General features: G+C 48.5%; 1 protein-coding gene across 3 annotated transcripts in view; it reads left to right on the top strand.

Moving 5' to 3' along the window:
* The window catches only part of abcc9 (ATP-binding cassette, sub-family C (CFTR/MRP), member 9), a 33423-nt gene that overhangs the window by 12757 nt on the left and 3314 nt on the right, over nt 1-17352 (top strand). For 2 of the 3 annotated variants that reach the window (XR_009767648.1, XM_061668529.1), the window contains exons 5-38: nt 206-347; nt 421-542; nt 1225-1391; nt 1918-2019; nt 2085-2225; nt 2328-2525; nt 3974-4138; nt 4442-4597; nt 4834-4968; nt 5043-5205; nt 5282-5322; nt 5496-5638; nt 5927-6035; nt 6136-6243; nt 8474-8546; nt 9019-9124; nt 10446-10547; nt 10840-10924; nt 11008-11088; nt 11603-11740; nt 12168-12293; nt 12358-12457; nt 12523-12596; nt 12670-12888; nt 13080-13231; nt 13298-13367; nt 13441-13598; nt 14284-14376; nt 14721-14823; nt 15123-15236; nt 15310-15430; nt 15555-15685; nt 16202-16280; nt 17009-17117. Coding sequence is in view for 2 of the 3 variants with exons in the window: in XM_061668529.1 (XP_061524513.1) it covers nt 206-347; nt 421-542; nt 1225-1391; nt 1918-2019; nt 2085-2225; nt 2328-2525; nt 3974-4138; nt 4442-4597; nt 4834-4968; nt 5043-5205; nt 5282-5322; nt 5496-5638; nt 5927-6035; nt 6136-6243; nt 8474-8546; nt 9019-9124; nt 10446-10547; nt 10840-10924; nt 11008-11088; nt 11603-11740; nt 12168-12293; nt 12358-12457; nt 12523-12596; nt 12670-12888; nt 13080-13231; nt 13298-13367; nt 13441-13598; nt 14284-14376; nt 14721-14823; nt 15123-15236; nt 15310-15430; nt 15555-15685; nt 16202-16280; nt 17009-17117 (4126 nt within the window). In the remaining variant the exon portion in view is untranslated. Of the gene's footprint in view, nt 1-205; nt 348-420; nt 543-1224; nt 1392-1917; nt 2020-2084; nt 2226-2327; nt 2526-3973; nt 4139-4441; nt 4598-4833; nt 4969-5042; nt 5206-5281; nt 5323-5495; nt 5639-5926; nt 6036-6135; nt 6244-8473; nt 8547-9018; nt 9125-9267; nt 9307-10445; nt 10548-10839; nt 10925-11007; nt 11089-11602; nt 11741-12167; nt 12294-12357; nt 12458-12522; nt 12597-12669; nt 12889-13079; nt 13232-13297; nt 13368-13440; nt 13599-14283; nt 14377-14720; nt 14824-15122; nt 15237-15309; nt 15431-15554; nt 15686-16201; nt 16281-17008; nt 17118-17352 lie in introns of all 3 variants that reach the window. The other variant, XM_061668530.1, reaches the window with a different exon arrangement.

Below are 17352 nucleotides of genomic sequence, written 5' to 3'. Positions count from 1 at the left end.
GAGAATATTGAGTCGTCGTTGGACGTCTGGTTTCAAGCGTGTGGAAGTCTTCCCATATCGTGGCTTTTCCCTCATTGCGGTCGTTACGGCTTCCGTCCCTTGAGACTCTCAAGTGGTGAATGAAAAAATGAAAAAGCCCCCCCGAGGACCGCGCTGACGATTGACGTTTGTGTGCGTGTGCGTGTGCGTGTGCGTGTGCGCGCAGGATGGGGCAGCCAGAGCTCCAAGGTGCAAATCCATCACAACACGTGGCTTCACTTCCCGGGACACAACCTGAGGTGGATCCTCACCTTCTCGCTGCTCTTCGTTCACGTCTGCGAGTTTGCCGAGGGCGTGGTGTCCAACAAGTGAGCCCCCGCCCCCGGAAAGGAAGTAGGAAGTTGTCGGGGGGCAGCGGTAAACGATACTGTGTCGCTGTAGGATGATGGACACCAACCACCTGCACCTGTTCGTGCCCGCCTTCATGGGCTTCGTGGCGGCCACCACCTCGGTGGTCTACTACCACAACATCGAGACCTCCAACTTCCCCAAACTTCTCCTCGGTGAGCTCGACACCTCATGACAAAAAGCATCGTTGACACTGGGAAATTTCAAAACAAAACTGCACTTAAATGGTGCAGCTGAAATGGATGCAATGAAAAGTCGAATACAAAATGTACGTGCATGTATGTTTGGAAGCCGACAGTTCTAAAAGATGAACTGCAAATGTACATCAAAGTTAAATACAACCGAACTGTACTTAACAAATGTACTCGCCTGGATTGAAATCATATTTCAGCCACTGTTTCATTATGCACAGTTGAACAATGAATTCAGTGATTGTTTCACATGCCGCAAGAGGGAGCCCGCAATCCACTGACACTCGCCTCATATCAAAGTATCAGGTACTCGTGAAGACCGACGATATTAGTCACCGAAAAATCTGACATTTTGGAAAAATCCTCCTCATCACCAGTTGGCGCTATACTGCAGTAGCTTAACACATTGGAAAATTCATCATGTGCATCAGAAAGACTAAAATGTCTTTGTTCACAATTATCGGTCACTGCGTTCATTGAAATTTGATGTCTCACAAGTACAAGTGGTATCAGTATCCGTGACTACTCGTACTGGTATCGGTCTGAAAGAAGTGTGATCGAACATCCCTGCCGCCATCGAGCGCTGGCGGTCTGAAACGCACTCCGATTTTATTCTGGTATCTGGAGACAACATTTTTGTGCACAGTGCTGTTCATCTACTGGGTGCTGGCCTTCATCACCAAGTCCATCAAGCTGTGGAAGTTCGTGGCGTACAAGGTGGGCACGCCACAGCTGAGGTTCTGCATCACGTTGCTGCTGGTGCTGCTCTACGGCCTCCTCATGGCCGTCGAGATCAACGTGATCAGGATCAGGGTGCGTACCATCAGCGCTGAAAAGTTGAGTCTGGCAATACCAAACTCCATAGACCAAACCATCAAAACAAGACAGAGTTGTCACGCTGGTGAGATGGAATCTTCCGTAGACATCCTGGCAACATATTTCAGTTCTCAGAATACGCTTGTGTCATCAGCATCAAAATACTCCCATAAAAATGTTCAAAATATGAAGCTCATCGAAAATTGCTGTCCTCGGTTTTGGCGGATGGAAGTGATGGGCGTAACAACGAGGGCAATTTATAATGTGAAGATTTTGCATCAATGGACATTTCTTGGCTTTCCGCTTGTGTATGCCGAATTGAATGCTGAATCAAATGGCTCCGTTATTCATAGGAAGCTCACGTGTGGCGTTCGTAGAATGATTTACAGGCGTACAAATCCTTAAATTGGCTGCTTTGGGAATGGGGTTTGCTTTTTTTCCACACACATTGAATTCTATGGATTCAACTGCAAGATCCCACTTTTGAGTCTTCACGTGCGTTTTTGTCGACTTGTCCTGGCAGAAGTACGTCTTCTTCGCCAACCCTCAGAAGGTGAAGCCCCCCGAAGACTTGCAGGACCTGGGGGTCCGTTTCCTGCAGCCCTTCGTCAACCTGCTGTCAAAGGTAGGAGGAAGCTGACGATCCGTTTCAGGCTCAGGTCAACGGCGGCCTGCTACCTCTGTTGCCAGGCGACGTATTGGTGGATGAACCCCCTCATCATCGGCGCCCACAAGAGGCCCATCGAGCTGAAGAAGATCGGCAAGCTGCCCATCGCCATGCGGGCTCTGACCAACTACCTGCGGCTCAAAGACGCCTACGAGGACCAGAGGGTGAGTTCTGCCATAAAAAAAGCCCACCCCACCAAAAGATGACAGTACGTCGGCATTAAGATGGCAGACCGTCGAACGCGGTCGAATCCTTCTGTGACGCAGACGGCCGAGAACCCGGAGCGAGCGCCGTCCATCTGGCGCTCCATGTACCGTGCGTTCGGGCGGCCGATCCTGCTCAGCAGCACCTTCCGCTACCTGGCCGACCTGCTGGGCTTCGCCGGGCCGCTGTGCATCTCGGGCATCGTCAAGAACCTGACGCAGGAGGAAGGCGGCGCCGCCGCCGCTTCCGACAAGATTAGGGTGAGCGCATCAGAGTTCAACGACTGGGCCGCACTAGTCGAGCGACCGGGGTGCATTAGTAGAATGACCGCGTCTAACTCGTGACATTTTTTACATTACTACTTTCCAGTACTCCATGACATTTCTGCTCACGAATAGAAAAACTGGGGCGTACCAGTAGAACAACTAAGGCGCACTAGCAGAATGACTTTGTCTTACGAGTGATTTATTACATTTTTTTCCCCCCCACTACTGCCTTCCACTAGGATATTTTTGCCCACCAGCTTAATGACGAGAGCGCACTCGGAGAATGTCTCTGCTGTAAATCAGTGTTGGATAAACAGCTTTTAAAAATGAATCGTGACCGATATTTACTTAAGAAAAGATGGAGATGCATAGCAAAAGAGACGAGAACTGAAAATCATGAAAATAACAGTTACTTAGTTTGTCCAGGGGATGGTGCTCGTCTTTACCATTCAAAGCATGCAGCAGCATTTTTTCCCCCCTCGCTACTCAAATGATACGTGTTTGCTGTTACTGATGCTGGATAAACTAATTTGATAATAATAAAAGGTTAGACCCCTCCAAGTAAATATTACACATTCATATTTTTCCACTTTGAAACGATTGCTTCGTTTCAAGTGTAAAAAATCTGAATGCGTAATATTTAGGCAGCCACTTTCGGGAAGGCGAGAGCCGAACCGCGGCCTTCATTTGTTCTTTTACCGAGAACAGTGACAAATGTTTTTGGAGCTGCTTCTCACGTGTGAATAATTCTGGAGCCGCAAGCCAATCACTTGGTGTATTTACACAAGCTGACTTTATTAGCGCAAATTAGCGCAACCGCGATATGGGTTGCCGGGTGGTCCCGCCGACCAATCGGTGACTCACTGGGTGTGATCGCAAGTCCCTCGCCAATATTTGAACCTTGTTTGTGTTGGAAACGGCGAGCTAGTGGTTAGCGCGTCTGCCTCGCTGCTCTGAGGTTTGGTTCGAATCTGAGCTCCGGACTTCCTGTGTGGAGGTTTTTCGTTTGTCTGTGCGGGACCGGGAGATCCGGCGCGGACTCCGCTGAAGGTCGCCGCGTTGACCCCGCGAGCAGCTGCTTGTTGTCACAGCTGAACGGCAGATGTCCGAGAGCCTGCGCTCGAGTGGCGGCGATAGCGTCAAGCCATCGGAAGTGACGTGGAAAGTTGACGGACTCGATGGACACAACATTAGGTACGGCGGGTATGCCCTGGCAGGTGGGCAAGGAGAGCCGCAGTTGTTGGAACGGGACAAAACAAATATCAAATGAGAAGACTCCCAATGAGGTGCGGTCGGCCTCAACTCAGCGCCCGGACGCTACTGATGTCACTCACGAGGCCACGCCTATTAAGGGCGCACATCCAACGAGTGTTTTAGTGGGCTGGTTTGGTACACGACTGAATTGGAATGAAAAATAGTGAAATTAAATGAAATTGTTGCAGGAGAGGTACTTCGGCGTCCACTTCATGCTGTCCACCGAGCTGCTCCAGAACCCGTCGGTTCTGGCCGTGCTGCTCTTCCTGGCGCTGGTGCTGCAGAGGACCTTCCTGCAGGCATCCTACTACGTCACCATAGAAACGGGCATCAACCTGCGGGGAGCCCTGTTGGTGAGGGGTGTGTGTGTGTGTGTGTCTGGTTTGTGTGCAATGTGCGTGGTGTTTGTATGTGGTGCGTAGGTGTGTGTGTGTGTGTGTGCGCGCGCGCACTGTGTGGTGTCCATTTGTGTTTGTTTGTGAGTGTGTGGTGCGTGTGCCTTTGTATTTCTTGTGTAAAATGTAAAACTCCCCCTAAAAAATACATGCATACACACACACAAAACTTGACAATTGATGGTGTTTGTGGAGTGCCACACGGCTCACTTCTCAGCCCCAATTTTCATGCATCGAAGATGTTGTTCTTCCTTCACACAGGCCATGATTTACAACAAGATCCTGCGTCTGTCCACGTCCAACATGTCCATGGGCGAGATGACGCTGGGCCAGATCAACAACCTGGTCGCCATAGAGACCAATCAGCTCATGTGGTTCCTCTTCCTGTGCCCTAATCTGTGGGCGATGCCTGTACAGGTATCATTTAATTTTATTTTTTTTTAGAATTCAGCCCGTGAAACCAGCCAAATTTGGTAGACTATCGTGAGCAGACCCACAAAAAAGTCTCAAAAAGCCATACACGAAAAGGCACCGTAAGTCTGCCATTTTTGTTTGAAGTGACCATTTCCAAGTCTCCTTTAAAAGCAAACAATTACCAGATTATCATATCCAATTGCGACCACAATTTGAACTTCGCATTGTTTTTTTCCCAGATCGTGATGGGAGTCATTCTCCTGTACTACTTGCTGGACTGGAGCGCATTAGTCGGAGCTTCCGTCATCGTTCTTCTGGCTCCGGTCCAGTACCTCATTGCCACCAAGCTGGCCGACATGCAGAAGAGCACGCTGGTGAGCGTCACGATGAGCTCCCCGCTTCTAACGCGGGACCGCCTGGCAATTATCCCCCGAGTGGTGTCTTGCAGGAGCACTCCACCGATCGCCTGAAGAAGACCTCGGAGATCCTGAAGGGCATCAAGCTGCTGAAGCTGTACGCGTGGGAGAACATTTTCTGTGACAGCGTGGAGGAGACGCGAGGCAAAGAGCTGACCAGCCTCAAGACCTTTGCCTTCTACACATCCATGTCAAGTGAGAAGACGGGCACAAACAAGGGTGATGGTGCTGTTGGAATGTCCTCACTATGATTATCTTTTGTCCTGTGCAGTCTTCATGAACGCCGCCATTCCCATCGCTGCTGTCCTGGCGGTAAGCTTATCTGGGCCAGACGGAAATAATTTGCAACAAAATATTACGTTGTATCGTAACGATTGTCATGTTTAATTGGTATTAGGCTTATGCGAGAGTCCTTGGAAGCATTCTCTCTGGACCCAAAATGTTTGAGAACCTGTGTTCTAAAGGCCTGGTCCACCTCCTTGCAGACCTTCGTCATGCATTACTTCATCACCAACACCGGTCCGAGCCCCGAGGAGGCCTTCGCCACACTGGCGCTCTTCAACATCCTGGTCACGCCGCTCTTCCTGCTCTCCACCGTCGTCAGGTTCGCCGTCAAGGCACTCGTCAGGTGAGTCTACCTCGTGGATGCCTCTACTTGTTGTTGTCACACGGGAGAACTGCCTGTCTTCTCACCACATTTGCTCAGAAAGTGGAGTTTGCGGCCCGTTACGTCTTATGGGAAAATAATGGGCTGCTTTACGTCTAGAGGGGCCTGGACGACCTGCTGTGATTAATGGTTGTCACTGTAATGTTGTATCACAACAATTGCAAGGTTTAATTGGTGTTCGGATTATGAGGGGATCCTTGGCGCTGAATACTTTTTCACGGTACTGTAAATTTCCTATGTGTATTCCAGTGTCCAGAAGCTGGGCGAGTTCCTCCAGAGCGACGAGATCGGAGACGACACCTGGAGGAACGGAGACATGTCCGTTCCCTCGGAGGCGGCCAAGAAACACCCTGCAGCGGTGAGCACACGCACCCTACATCAACATTTATCCAGATAAACAGCTGACTATGAGCTGTGTAACGCTAACTTGCTGTCTCTTTGTCTCCTGCCTGGTGAAGACCAAAGCCATCAACAGGAAGCAGCCTCTGCGCTACCAGATGGACAACTACGAGCAGCCGTCCAGGCGGCCGATGAGACCCAGTGAGACGGAGGATGTGGCTGTCAAGGTCAGTTGCCGGAAAGAAAACTTTTCATTCTGTGTCGATCGAGTGTGAAATTAAAGTCAATCTTGAGTGTGTTTCGGCGGCTTGCTGATGAAATGCTGCATCCACCAGTGTTAAGGCAATTGACTCCATTTCGAGAATAATTTAACCACATTTTAGTTTGAGGAAATTTGTGGTCATTTAAGAATATTTTATTTTGGACAGTTTTTTGGAAATCTAATCACATTTATGTTGGTGATATTCGTCGTAATTTAAGCAAATGTAATTTTGGTGAGGTTTGGAGTCATATAACAATATTTTATCTGGGGGAGGTTTGTGGAAATATAATCACATTTTATTTTGGTGGTGTTTGTCACGATTTAACCAATTTTAATTTTGTTGAGGTTAGTAGTAATTTCACTATTTTATTTTGGTTAGGTTTGTAGTAATTGAACCAGATTTGATCGAAGTAAGGTTCGCAGCAATTTAACAATATTTTATTTTGGTGAGGCTTGTGGCAGTGTAACCGCGTTTTGTCACGTTTGCAATAATTTAACCACTTTGCCCCTCAAATGAGTCAATTCCACCATGGCAAGAAGTATGCTGCAAAATGTTGATCATTGGTGTATTTTGACGTCAGCATGCCATTGACACCTGGGAACTGTTTTAAATAGAGATAAAAAATAAAAAAAAGCATCATAAATCTCCTTCTAAAAAACGATTGACTTCATGTATGTGGAGGTGTTGAATTCTTTCCTGCAAGCTTCTTCTTCTTCTTTTTTGCGTTTGACGTACTAAATACGTCAAGCTAAGCTCATCAGCAGCTGTTTGTTATCACGGCGAGTGCGAACGTGACTTCTCAGGAAGCGAACGATTCACACGAGAACGTCTTGCCCCGAACGTGGCCTCACTTAAGGCGACTCTTCCTGTCGCATCCCCGCGGGGCGATGGCCTGCTCATTAGGCCAACGAGGAGGTCGATTCAGGATGTGGAGGTTACGGGGGGGGGGGGCGACTTAAAACTTGACAGACGTGATGGAGTCTGCCTCCCGGTTTGGAAGTTCTCTCCAAGGCCCGGACCGTTCCGACTCGCTCCCGAAGGTATTCACCCGGGTCGAGGTCGAGTGCACTGGGAAAAGCCAGCTTGTCCGCTGTCACTTCCTGTTCTAGGGTTTGACATTTGATGAGCCAGAACGTGGCCTCGTTAATTTCATGCGGTGCTTCCGTTGGTGTTTATCTGTTCTCCCATTCCTCCCCCCTCTCGTTCCCATTCCCGACTCCTCTTGGACCCAAACAGCAGAGATGGGAGTAAGTCACATTCGTGTTAAGTTATATTTAAGTGTCACGTCTTAACCTTCAAGTCCCAAGTTACTGTGGCAAAAATCAAGCATGTCCAGTGGAGTCCCCCACTGAACTGACTTAACTCTACCACTCAAACAACTTTGCCTTAGATGTTATGATGTTATTTGATCCATGTAAACATAACAATAAATGACTACTATTGTTGCATCTTATTGAGTGAGTCACTGAGAGTAGAGGTGACTGTGTTTCACTGCCCCCAGGTGCCCAAGGCGGGAACACCAGAAGGAGCAGCTCAATGAATTGAATTGAAGCATTAAATCATGATGCAAAAACTGTTAAATTATTGACATTCTTCTTAATTATCTTACTGTTTCTGTACTACCTTGAGCATGATGATTTTTCGACAATAAAACCGACATCCATCAAGTCATTTTCTTCAAATCGAGTCTTTCCTAAGTTTTAGCCAAGCAAGTCCCAGTTGGGCTCTGGGATGGACAAAAATATTTGGACTCGTTCCACACAATCGTCCACTGATCAATTCCTTCACTAATTGCGAGCTGGGGCAGAGTACTGTGGCGCTTCACTTCCGGAGGCTCTCGTGTCCCGAGATGTTCCAGCGGAGATGCGCTCGCGGGTCGGCATCGTGCTGAGAAGGATGCTGGGGGAACTCGAGCCTGGGGTCGTCCAGATAAAATAAACTTAATGGGAACAAATAAACCAAACAGAAGAGAGGAATGCGACCGCCGGGAAGCGACGTGCCGGGCCATCGGACAGGCGGGATTCGAGTGTGTTTTGGGGAGGCGTTGTGGTGGTGGAATCCAGGACAGGTGGACCCGAGCTTAATGAAGCAAGGCAAGGCAGGAGTGCAGGGGAATCTTGAAAAATGTATCTCGTCCAAAAAAGCGTACAGAAATAATAATCAGATCATGATCTCTTTTTGCGGCTTTGTTCAGGTGAGCAACGGATGCTTCACCTGGGGAAGCAACCTCTCCACGCTGACCGATATCAACATCCGCATCCCGACAGGTGAGGACCGTGAAACCGAGGAAGGATTCGGTGTTTCACGACCTCTTTTGAGCCAAGGCGCAATTTCTATCGGAGAAAAATATCATAGCACACTGCCAAACAAAAATGTCACAGAAATTATATCGTAAATTCATGATAATCGTGTCTCACTGTATTTAAAAAAAAAAAAAAAAAAAAAAATGTAGTTACTCAGTGTGAAACCGATTCCAAAGTTAGCTTCCAATGCTAACATTAGCATTCAACTTCTAATTTTAGCTGCGATATTAGCTTCTTAGGTTAGCTTCCCACGCTACCTTCTGAAGTTAGCATCAAGTGTAAGCTCTGACATTAGAGCGAAGGAAGACCAATGTTGGCAGGATTAGCTTCCAAACTTAGTTTACCACTGCTAGTTTTGATTAATGATGGCGATGTACTGTGGAGCAACGCTTTTATGGTCTACCGTAGTCGGTAACATGGAAACTTGCACCGTCAGGCCAGCTGACCATGATCGTGGGCCAGGTGGGCTGCGGGAAGTCATCGCTGCTGCTGGCCATGCTGGGCGAGATGCAGAGCATCAGCGGCCGCGTTCACTGGAGCAAGTAAGTCACCGCGCAAATGAGACGATGCGCATGCCTTTTTTTCGAGGGAGTTGGAACATTCCTGTTTTGAACCGATGAGCTTTTTGCACGCGGACGCGCGTTAACACCAGCTTCTGACCTACCTTGCCTTCTCGCCGCATCAGGCCGCCTGATGGCGAGATGTTCTACCAGGGCACGTTCAGGTACTTTCCATCCATCATCTTCTCGCTTCATCCAAGCAAGATCACTATAACGTCCGTGCGATCTCCAAACTGGACGGTCAAAGACGGAAACCAATTATCAATGACGGCATCGCTTACACGGCGATTCCTATTTAGGGTGGTAAGTTTTAAGTCCATAAACAGTTTGGCAGTCGCCAGGGAAACACATCCTGCTTCCTTAAATGACTCCTTCTGGGGTTCTGGCCTCCTCCCACATTCCAAAATCACACGTTAGGTTCAGTGAAGATCCGAATGTGAGTGTGAATGCCTGTTTGTCCTGCGATTGGCTAACGCCCAGTCCAGGTTTTAGCTGGCCTCTTGCCCAAAGACACTTCTTGCAGCATGTTAGCACACGTTGTCAGCTCACGCTAAAGTGCTGCCTTTGACAGCTACCCGGAGGCGGCTGAGGACGAGGCCGGCGACCGCGCCGCAAGGTAGCGGACTGACTTCCTGTGACATCATCGCTCACTTCCCCCCAACAAGTGTTTTTGCTCCATGAAGCATCTCCATCATTGTTGTCTTCATGGACTCGGTTACACAGAGTGTCTGCAAAGTTTTAGACTTTGTGGCCAAGCTCTACATTTTTTTGTTCTGCTCCATTTGTGAAGTTATCTCCACCTCTTTGCATTTTCAGCACGATGATACCGTAAGCTATACTTCACCGATGTGGTGAAGAACCCTTTCAATCTGGATAAACGAAGCTCTGGTTTCCTTAAATTCCACAGTGAATAATGCATGGGTGTTAATGGACCTTTTTCGGACAATGTTTGAAAACGATAGACTACAGGGTACTTCCGGGTGGCGGAAAGTGATTGACTACCTCTGACTTGAACTGAAAACGAAGACCAAATTTATAGTTGAGCTGTTGAAGTTTTGGCCAACCGTAAGTACGTTTGACATCTTGCTGAAAAGGTTTGGTGTTCTGTCCTTCCATTCGGTGCCATGGCTTGCGGTGGCGTTGCTTCACACGCCATCGACCTGCCGTCTAACACGTCATTGACGTTGCTTCGGGTGTGTCAATGGCGAAGCTGATTGGATGCTACAAAGAAAAGCCTACTCTGTTAAAGGCCTCATTGTCCTCCTCCTGACTGCGGCCTTCGTTTCCCATCATGCACCTGCAGCAAGAACAGGTACTCGGTGGCCTACGCGACCCAGAAGTCCTGGCTGCTCAACGCCACCGTGGAGGACAACATCACCTTCGGGAGCCCCTTCAACAAGCAAAGGTGCGCCCTACGAGTCTCATGAGGGCCAGTCCGGTCTTTGATAAGTTTGAGCCGAGCAAGTCGTAAAATTGCTTTTAACGAGAGTCAACGGGTGAAGATTTGTGCGCCCCGGACCGGAAATCCGTCACAGTAGACATGAGCGAAACAACTTTACTCATCATTAACAATACACTATTTATCATGCTCATCTAAAAATAGAAATCCAGGTCCATGTGTTTTGCAACTCATTTTACTTCACGGTATGATTTGCTTCCCTGTTACGTTACACCAAATGTGCGTGTACTTGTGTCAGGTACAAGGCGGTGATCGACGCCTGCTCTCTCCAACTGGACATCGACCTGCTCCCCTTCGGAGACCAAACGGAGATCGGAGAGCGAGTAAGCCACCAGGGCGCTCGGGTAGCGGTGTGACGACACATCGCTATGTTGGCATTTTGTTTGACGGTATGCTTCCCGGCCAGGGCATCAACCTGAGCGGCGGGCAGCGTCAGAGGATCTGCGTGGCTCGAGCGCTCTACCAGAACACCAACATCGTCTTCCTGGTCAGCACAAATTGACACAAAAGCATCAAGTGCTGCATACTAACTAAATCAATGAACGTAATCGGATTATCTGAATTAGATGCGTCAGGAGGGAGCGACGCCCTTTCCTCGACGGACGACGTGTTTGCGCGCTCGCGTCATTTGCCTGTCGCCGTGGCGACGTCAGCTTCGCTCGCGCGGATTCCGATCCGCTTAAAGAAATGTTTGTCGTGTCTTTCGGCTGGAGAAAGGGCAGCGAGGTTAAGTGGTGACGACGACCGTCTGATGAAAGAGCGATGGAAAGATTTGCTCCTTCTGATGTCGAGAAGCATACAATCGTCTCCAAATGTCTTGCAAAGATGACAAATTGAAATTCAAGGACAACTTAGGGCTCGAAAGCAACCGCTGATTGATTGAGAGCGTTGTCCCAATACTTATGACTCACACGACATTTTGAAAGTTCAACCGAAACCCCGATATGCCAAAATATTGCGTGTACTTATATACAGTACGTACTTGTTGATGAGTCCCTCAGGACGACCCCTTCTCCGCACTGGACATCCACCTGAGCGACCACCTGATGCAGGACGGCATCCTCAAGTTCCTGCAGGACGACAAGCGGACCGTGGTTCTCGTCACCCACAAGCTGCAGTACCTCATCCATGCCGACTGGGTGAGAAGACCGAACACCACCCCACCAGCTGGCTTGCTTCATTTTTCACCTTTCAACCAAGGAATGGCCCCCTCCGGTTCTTTAAATCCCCCCCCTAATGAGCGTTTACGTTATCGAGAGTCTAGTGGTTAATGAATAATATCATACAATATAAAGTACAAAAAAATTAAAATGGGGATTAATTCTTATGTCATATTAAACCATTTTTTTTTACATTTAAAAATATTTGTAATAATTGGTTAATTCATTACAATGTCATTCTAAATGAAATAAATGACTGAATTATTATTTAAAAATTCAAATAAACTATTTCACATATTTTACATACACATTTTCTAACCTCATCCATGATCGACTTGGCCCATCTGTTCATTTTCAAAATCAAACGTGTCGCTTGAGCACAAAGGTTTGCTCGCCCCCGCTTAAGATCATCGCCATGAAGGACGGCTCCGTGCTGAGGGAAGGAACTTTGAAGGACATCCAGACGCACGACGTGGAGCTCTACGACCACTGGAAGACGCTCATGAACCGGCAGGACCAGGAGTTGGAGAAGGTTCATGTCACACATCTCTTCAATCGTTCTTCTCTCAGGTTTCTGACGGATGCTCTCCCTGCAGGACATGGAGCAGGACAGCCAAACCACGCTGGAGAGGAAGACCCTCCGCCGAGCCTTCTACTCTAGAGAAGCCAAGAACCAGGCGGATGATGAGGACGAAGGTAGGTGGGATGTGCTCTTCGTGATGATGCCTTTGGATCCTCAATCAAAATTCTGATCCCTTCAGAGGAGGAAGAAGAAGAGGAAGAGGAGGATAACTTGTCCACCATCACAAACAGAAGGTCCAAGGTCCCGTGGAAGGTGAGATGATCTTGACCCTTAAATACTGTTCCACTGGTCTCCATCCATTGTGACAAGATCTACTTCTTCTCAGGTCTGTTTGTGCTACCTATCCTCCGGTGGCTTCTTCATGGTCTTCCTCATGATGTCCTCCAAGCTCCTCAAGCACTCGGTCATCGTGGCCATCGACTATTGGTTGGCCATCTGGACCTCCAACCACACCAACCAGACCATGGTGGTGGGACCCAACGGAACATGCCAGAGCCACGTCGTCAGCAGCAACACCACGCTCCCCGGCACCGTCAAACTGGAGGTCCGGTAACTCAGACATCTTTGTTTCGATCGCTCGGACCAAATCTTGGAGCTGATGTATGGATTTATAGAACAGTTCACCATGACGTCACACGTTCTTCTGGGTCTTCCTTTTGTGTGACGTCATGGTGAAAATGTCTCTTGTTTTCGAACATTTTGAAGTCTCTGAAATGTGCATGTGTTGGGTTGCAGGACTCCTTCTACCTGACGGTGTTCATGATTCTGTGCGCGGCTGGGATCACACTGTGCCTCATCACCTCGCTCACTGTGGAGTTCCTCGGTCTCTCTGCTGCCACCAACCTTCACCACAACCTGCTCAACAAGATCATCCACGCTCCTCTCAGGTAGTCAACACCTAACTTTCTAGCACTGGACAGCCAGAGCGGACTGACTTCTCCATGTTTCCTCAGGTTTTTTGACATCACCCCCCTGGGGCAGATCCTCAACAGATTCTCAGCTGATACAAACATCATCGACCAAGTAGGACGTGTTTCTTTTCGTGTCATTTACTGAATTTTGATCAATCCTGACATCAGTGCTTTTTCTCCTTCAGCACATTCCGCCTACCTTGGAGTCTTTGACGCGTTCCACCTTGCTCTGCTTGTCTGCCATCGGGGTCATTTCCTCGATCACGCACACCTTCATCATTGCGCTGGTCCCCCTGGCTGTGGCCTTCTACTTCATACAGAAGTACTTCCGGGTGGCATCCAAGTGAGTGCAAACCTGCTTTCAGCCTCACTCCCAATCCACCATATGCGCTTCTTCGGGTGGTCAATGGTGGACAATTGGTCAAAACTGTACTTGATGCATGTGTGACAACAGATTCTATGGCTCTTGCATTACATACGGAACCTGTACTACACCCAAAGTAAGTTAGCAGCACAGTTAGCAGGGGCTTGGCGATAGCAGCCCAATGGGTGGTCCTTGTACGAATGCCGTTCCTCAGGAGTCATGCGCAAGTACTCCGCAGTTCCTATTTATGAAGCTCCGAAGACAGAAGTATGTCTCACTTTGGTTTTCTGTCACACACTAATCCATTTTTTTCGTACCAAAACATGCGAAAGAGCCCGTGATTAACAGCTCTTGTTGTGTCAAGTAGTGAGTTATTTGTACGCGCTAAAAGCAACCCGTGCTCCTAGTGGCGAATTTTTTTTTTTTTTATCGCAATTCACACTTACTCCACACTCAGAGGATATGCGCGTCCCTTGGAGGAAGTTAAGCTAAGTACTTTACTCTTTACTCAAACTTTTCTCTGGGTTCACCACAAACGTGCAGCTACCAAATCTTAGATTATGAGTAAGGTTTTAAATGTTTTCAACTGGGTCTCAGACGCAGTCACGGCACATCTGCTAATGTGGACCGGTTCTACCTCAGTTGTTCTTCTCCCCCCCACCAGAGACCTTCAGGACCTAGATGACTCCACACAACTCCCACTGCTGTGTCACTTCTCCGAGACGGCTGAAGGTCTCACCACCATCAGAGCCTTTAGGTAACGTGCATTCATGCAGTTCAGAGTGATTTGTTGAAGCCAAACAAACCAAGAGGCCTCCTGGTGTTTTTCAGTGTTCTTTCCCATCAGAGTTATGATCCAACATTCAGCAGCTCTCACGCTTTTTCTCCACATCTTCCCCCTGAGGACCTCCTACCCACACACACGCACGCACGCAAACACACACACGCATACGCGCGTGCACACACACACACAAGGGAAGCTTCCCGCCACCATTATCAGCTGGTCTTCATCCAGAGGAGTGGTTGGCTCCTCCCGACCACAGTGGAGTTGATGAGGATCATAATGATGTTATTGAATTTTCTTGGTTAATGTTGCTTCAGACACGAGGCTCGCTTCAAGCAGCGCATGCTGGAGCTGACCGACACAAACAACACGGCCTACTTGTTCCTCTCGGCCGCCAACCGCTGGCTGGAGGTCCGCACGGTGAGAGACCTGCCACGTTATTAGGTCCACCTGCACTGTCTAATAATAACATCCAAGATGAGAGCTCCGGTCGACGTCCCTGAACACATCACTTCCAAGATCGGAAACAAATACAGCGAAGCAAAACACAAAGTAAATGACCTCGTTCTGCTTGGCAAAGGAACTCATTTAAGATTCACAACTTCAGCTCTATTTCTTTTTTTCGCTAGCTTTGGTCTGCCGTGGACATTTTGCAGATTAGCATTGCGTGAATGACTTGAGAATCGACAGACTCCCTGCTGACGTTTTGTCTTGTTCAGGACTACCTGGGGGCCGTCATCGTGCTGGCTGCGGCCGGGGCGTCCATTTGGGGTTTGGATTGCGGTCAACCGTCCGGAGGTGAGGTGGGCCTGGCTCTCACTTATGCCCTCACGGTCAGTTCACCTCGACGTCGCTAGTTTGACATCTTAGAACAAAACGAAAAACATCTGGTTGTGTTTTGTGCAGGTCACCAACTACTTGAACTGGGTGGTGAGGAACCTGGCTGACTTGGAGGTGCAGATGGCGGCGGTGAAAAAAGTCAACAGCTTCCTGAGTACTGAGTCTGAAAACTACGAAGGATCCATGGGTAACTTTAGTGTCACCAAACATACGTTTCTGGATCATCATCTTCTCGGAATCTTTGAAAAAGGTTTTATGGGCAGATGAGACCAAAATGTCAAAAGGTTTGTCCCTGTTGTGTCTTCCTGCAGATTCTTCTCAGGTGCCAGAGACGTGGCCTCAAGACGGAGAGATCAAGATCCAAGACCTGTGCGTGCGCTACGACGCCCTGCTCAAACCCGTGCTCAAGCACGTCAACGCCTACATCCAGCCGGGCCAGAAGGTAATTGGCCGACGTTTGCTCAAGCTCTGACCGTGTGGAGTTGACCTCATTTTTCAGTTTCAATTTGTTGTATTTATTTTTTTTGGGCGAGTCATCAAACTTTGCTGCCATGCTCCACCTCTGTGCGTTGACGACTATTTCTAGCAATTTGGTGCCGGCCTTCTGTCAAGCACAAGTGATTCAAATTTGGTGGCAATGAGACAAAAGCTCAGGAGGCGTTTATCTTCGAAGAACACCTGGAAGTCGCCAAAATGACCCTGAAATGTCCGCTTCGAACCAAAATGGCAGACTTCCTGTTTCTTTTCAGGCATGACTTCTGGAGACTTTTTTGTGGGCTGAATTTAACCTGAATGTATTCGTGTCTGTTGGTGTGTGGAATGCGAAACATAGCTGCGAGGTCGGCTGAAGTAGCATGGGTGCGCGCTGCTTCCGCGCAGCCCTGCCGCGCGGCCGCTCGTCTTATTGTCAAGCGTCCGAGCCGTGCCTCACCTCACCTCCGTGTCACGTCCCCGCCAGGTGGGAATCTGCGGCCGCACGGGAAGCGGCAAGTCCTCGCTGTCCTTGGCCTTCTTCAACATGGTGGACATTTCTGAAGGTAAGAGTGAGACCTCTTTCTCTCTTTGTTTCTCATTCTTTGCTTCCTCTTTGTTTACGTCTCCTTAAAACAAGACGTTCACAACTTTCCCAGCTTCCCTTTTTTGGAAAAAGTGTCACGCTGGCATGAAAGTTGTTGACACGATGAAGCGATATAAGAATATTTTAGTTTCTGCGGAGACGTAAACAGTGATTTTCCTTTCATACCTAAAACACTGGCCATGAATCAGTTGGTGTTTTAATCCTCTTAATCGTGATCATAATGTTTGAGCACATTGTACACTTGGCACACGTTACACATTCTTCTTGTTTTTCCCCTTCAACGATTTTATTTCCATTTCATGTCTCAGAGGTGCCAGGAAACCTTTTTTCCCTCGAAAGTGATGTCAGTGGATGTCAAGAGTCCATAAAGGCTTGTTTGGTTACATTTATATTCTGTATAGATAGACAAACAATGGACAAGTTGCCAGTCAATGTCAGGGTACATAATGATGAAAAATCATTCCCACTCACTTTCACACCTGGAAAACCTGGCGAAGTTCCAACCCCAAACCCGCCGAACTGTGCGGCAGACACGCTAACCGCTAGCCAACGTGCTGCCACTTCGACGTTGATGAATGTGTGTGCTTGTTAGAGCCTCGCACACAAGCGTGGTGGCCGCTGTTGCAGTAAGTGGGTGACTTGGAGGATCTCGAGAGAATCCCAATTGTCTCGTTTTTTTCCCTCCAGGAAAGATCGTCATAGACGGGATTGACATCTGCAAACTTCCCCTGCAGACGCTCCGGTCTCGCCTGTCCATCATCCTGCAGGACCCCATCTTGTTTAGTGGCTCCATAAGGTGCGCACACACGCGGAGACACACTTCCCGGCTGAAGCGACAACTTCCTGTTTATGTTTGAGCAAGGCTGTTTGATTTAAGTGGTACTCTTTTTCGGGAGTTAACCTGGAAGCAGCTGTAGTGCCTCCGATAAATCTTGTTCAAGCAGAAGAAGTCGTGGGAGGACTTTTTTGGACGGTGGATTATTTCTAGTCGTTTCATTTCTATCGCGCACATGAGAGCGCTTCCGACACTC

The sequence above is a fragment of the Phycodurus eques genome, chromosome 22, assembly GCF_024500275.1.
Source record: "Phycodurus eques isolate BA_2022a chromosome 22, UOR_Pequ_1.1, whole genome shotgun sequence".
Classification (NCBI taxonomy): Eukaryota; Metazoa; Chordata; class Actinopteri; order Syngnathiformes; family Syngnathidae; genus Phycodurus; species Phycodurus eques.
This window is presented reverse-complemented; position numbering and strand designations above follow the sequence as displayed.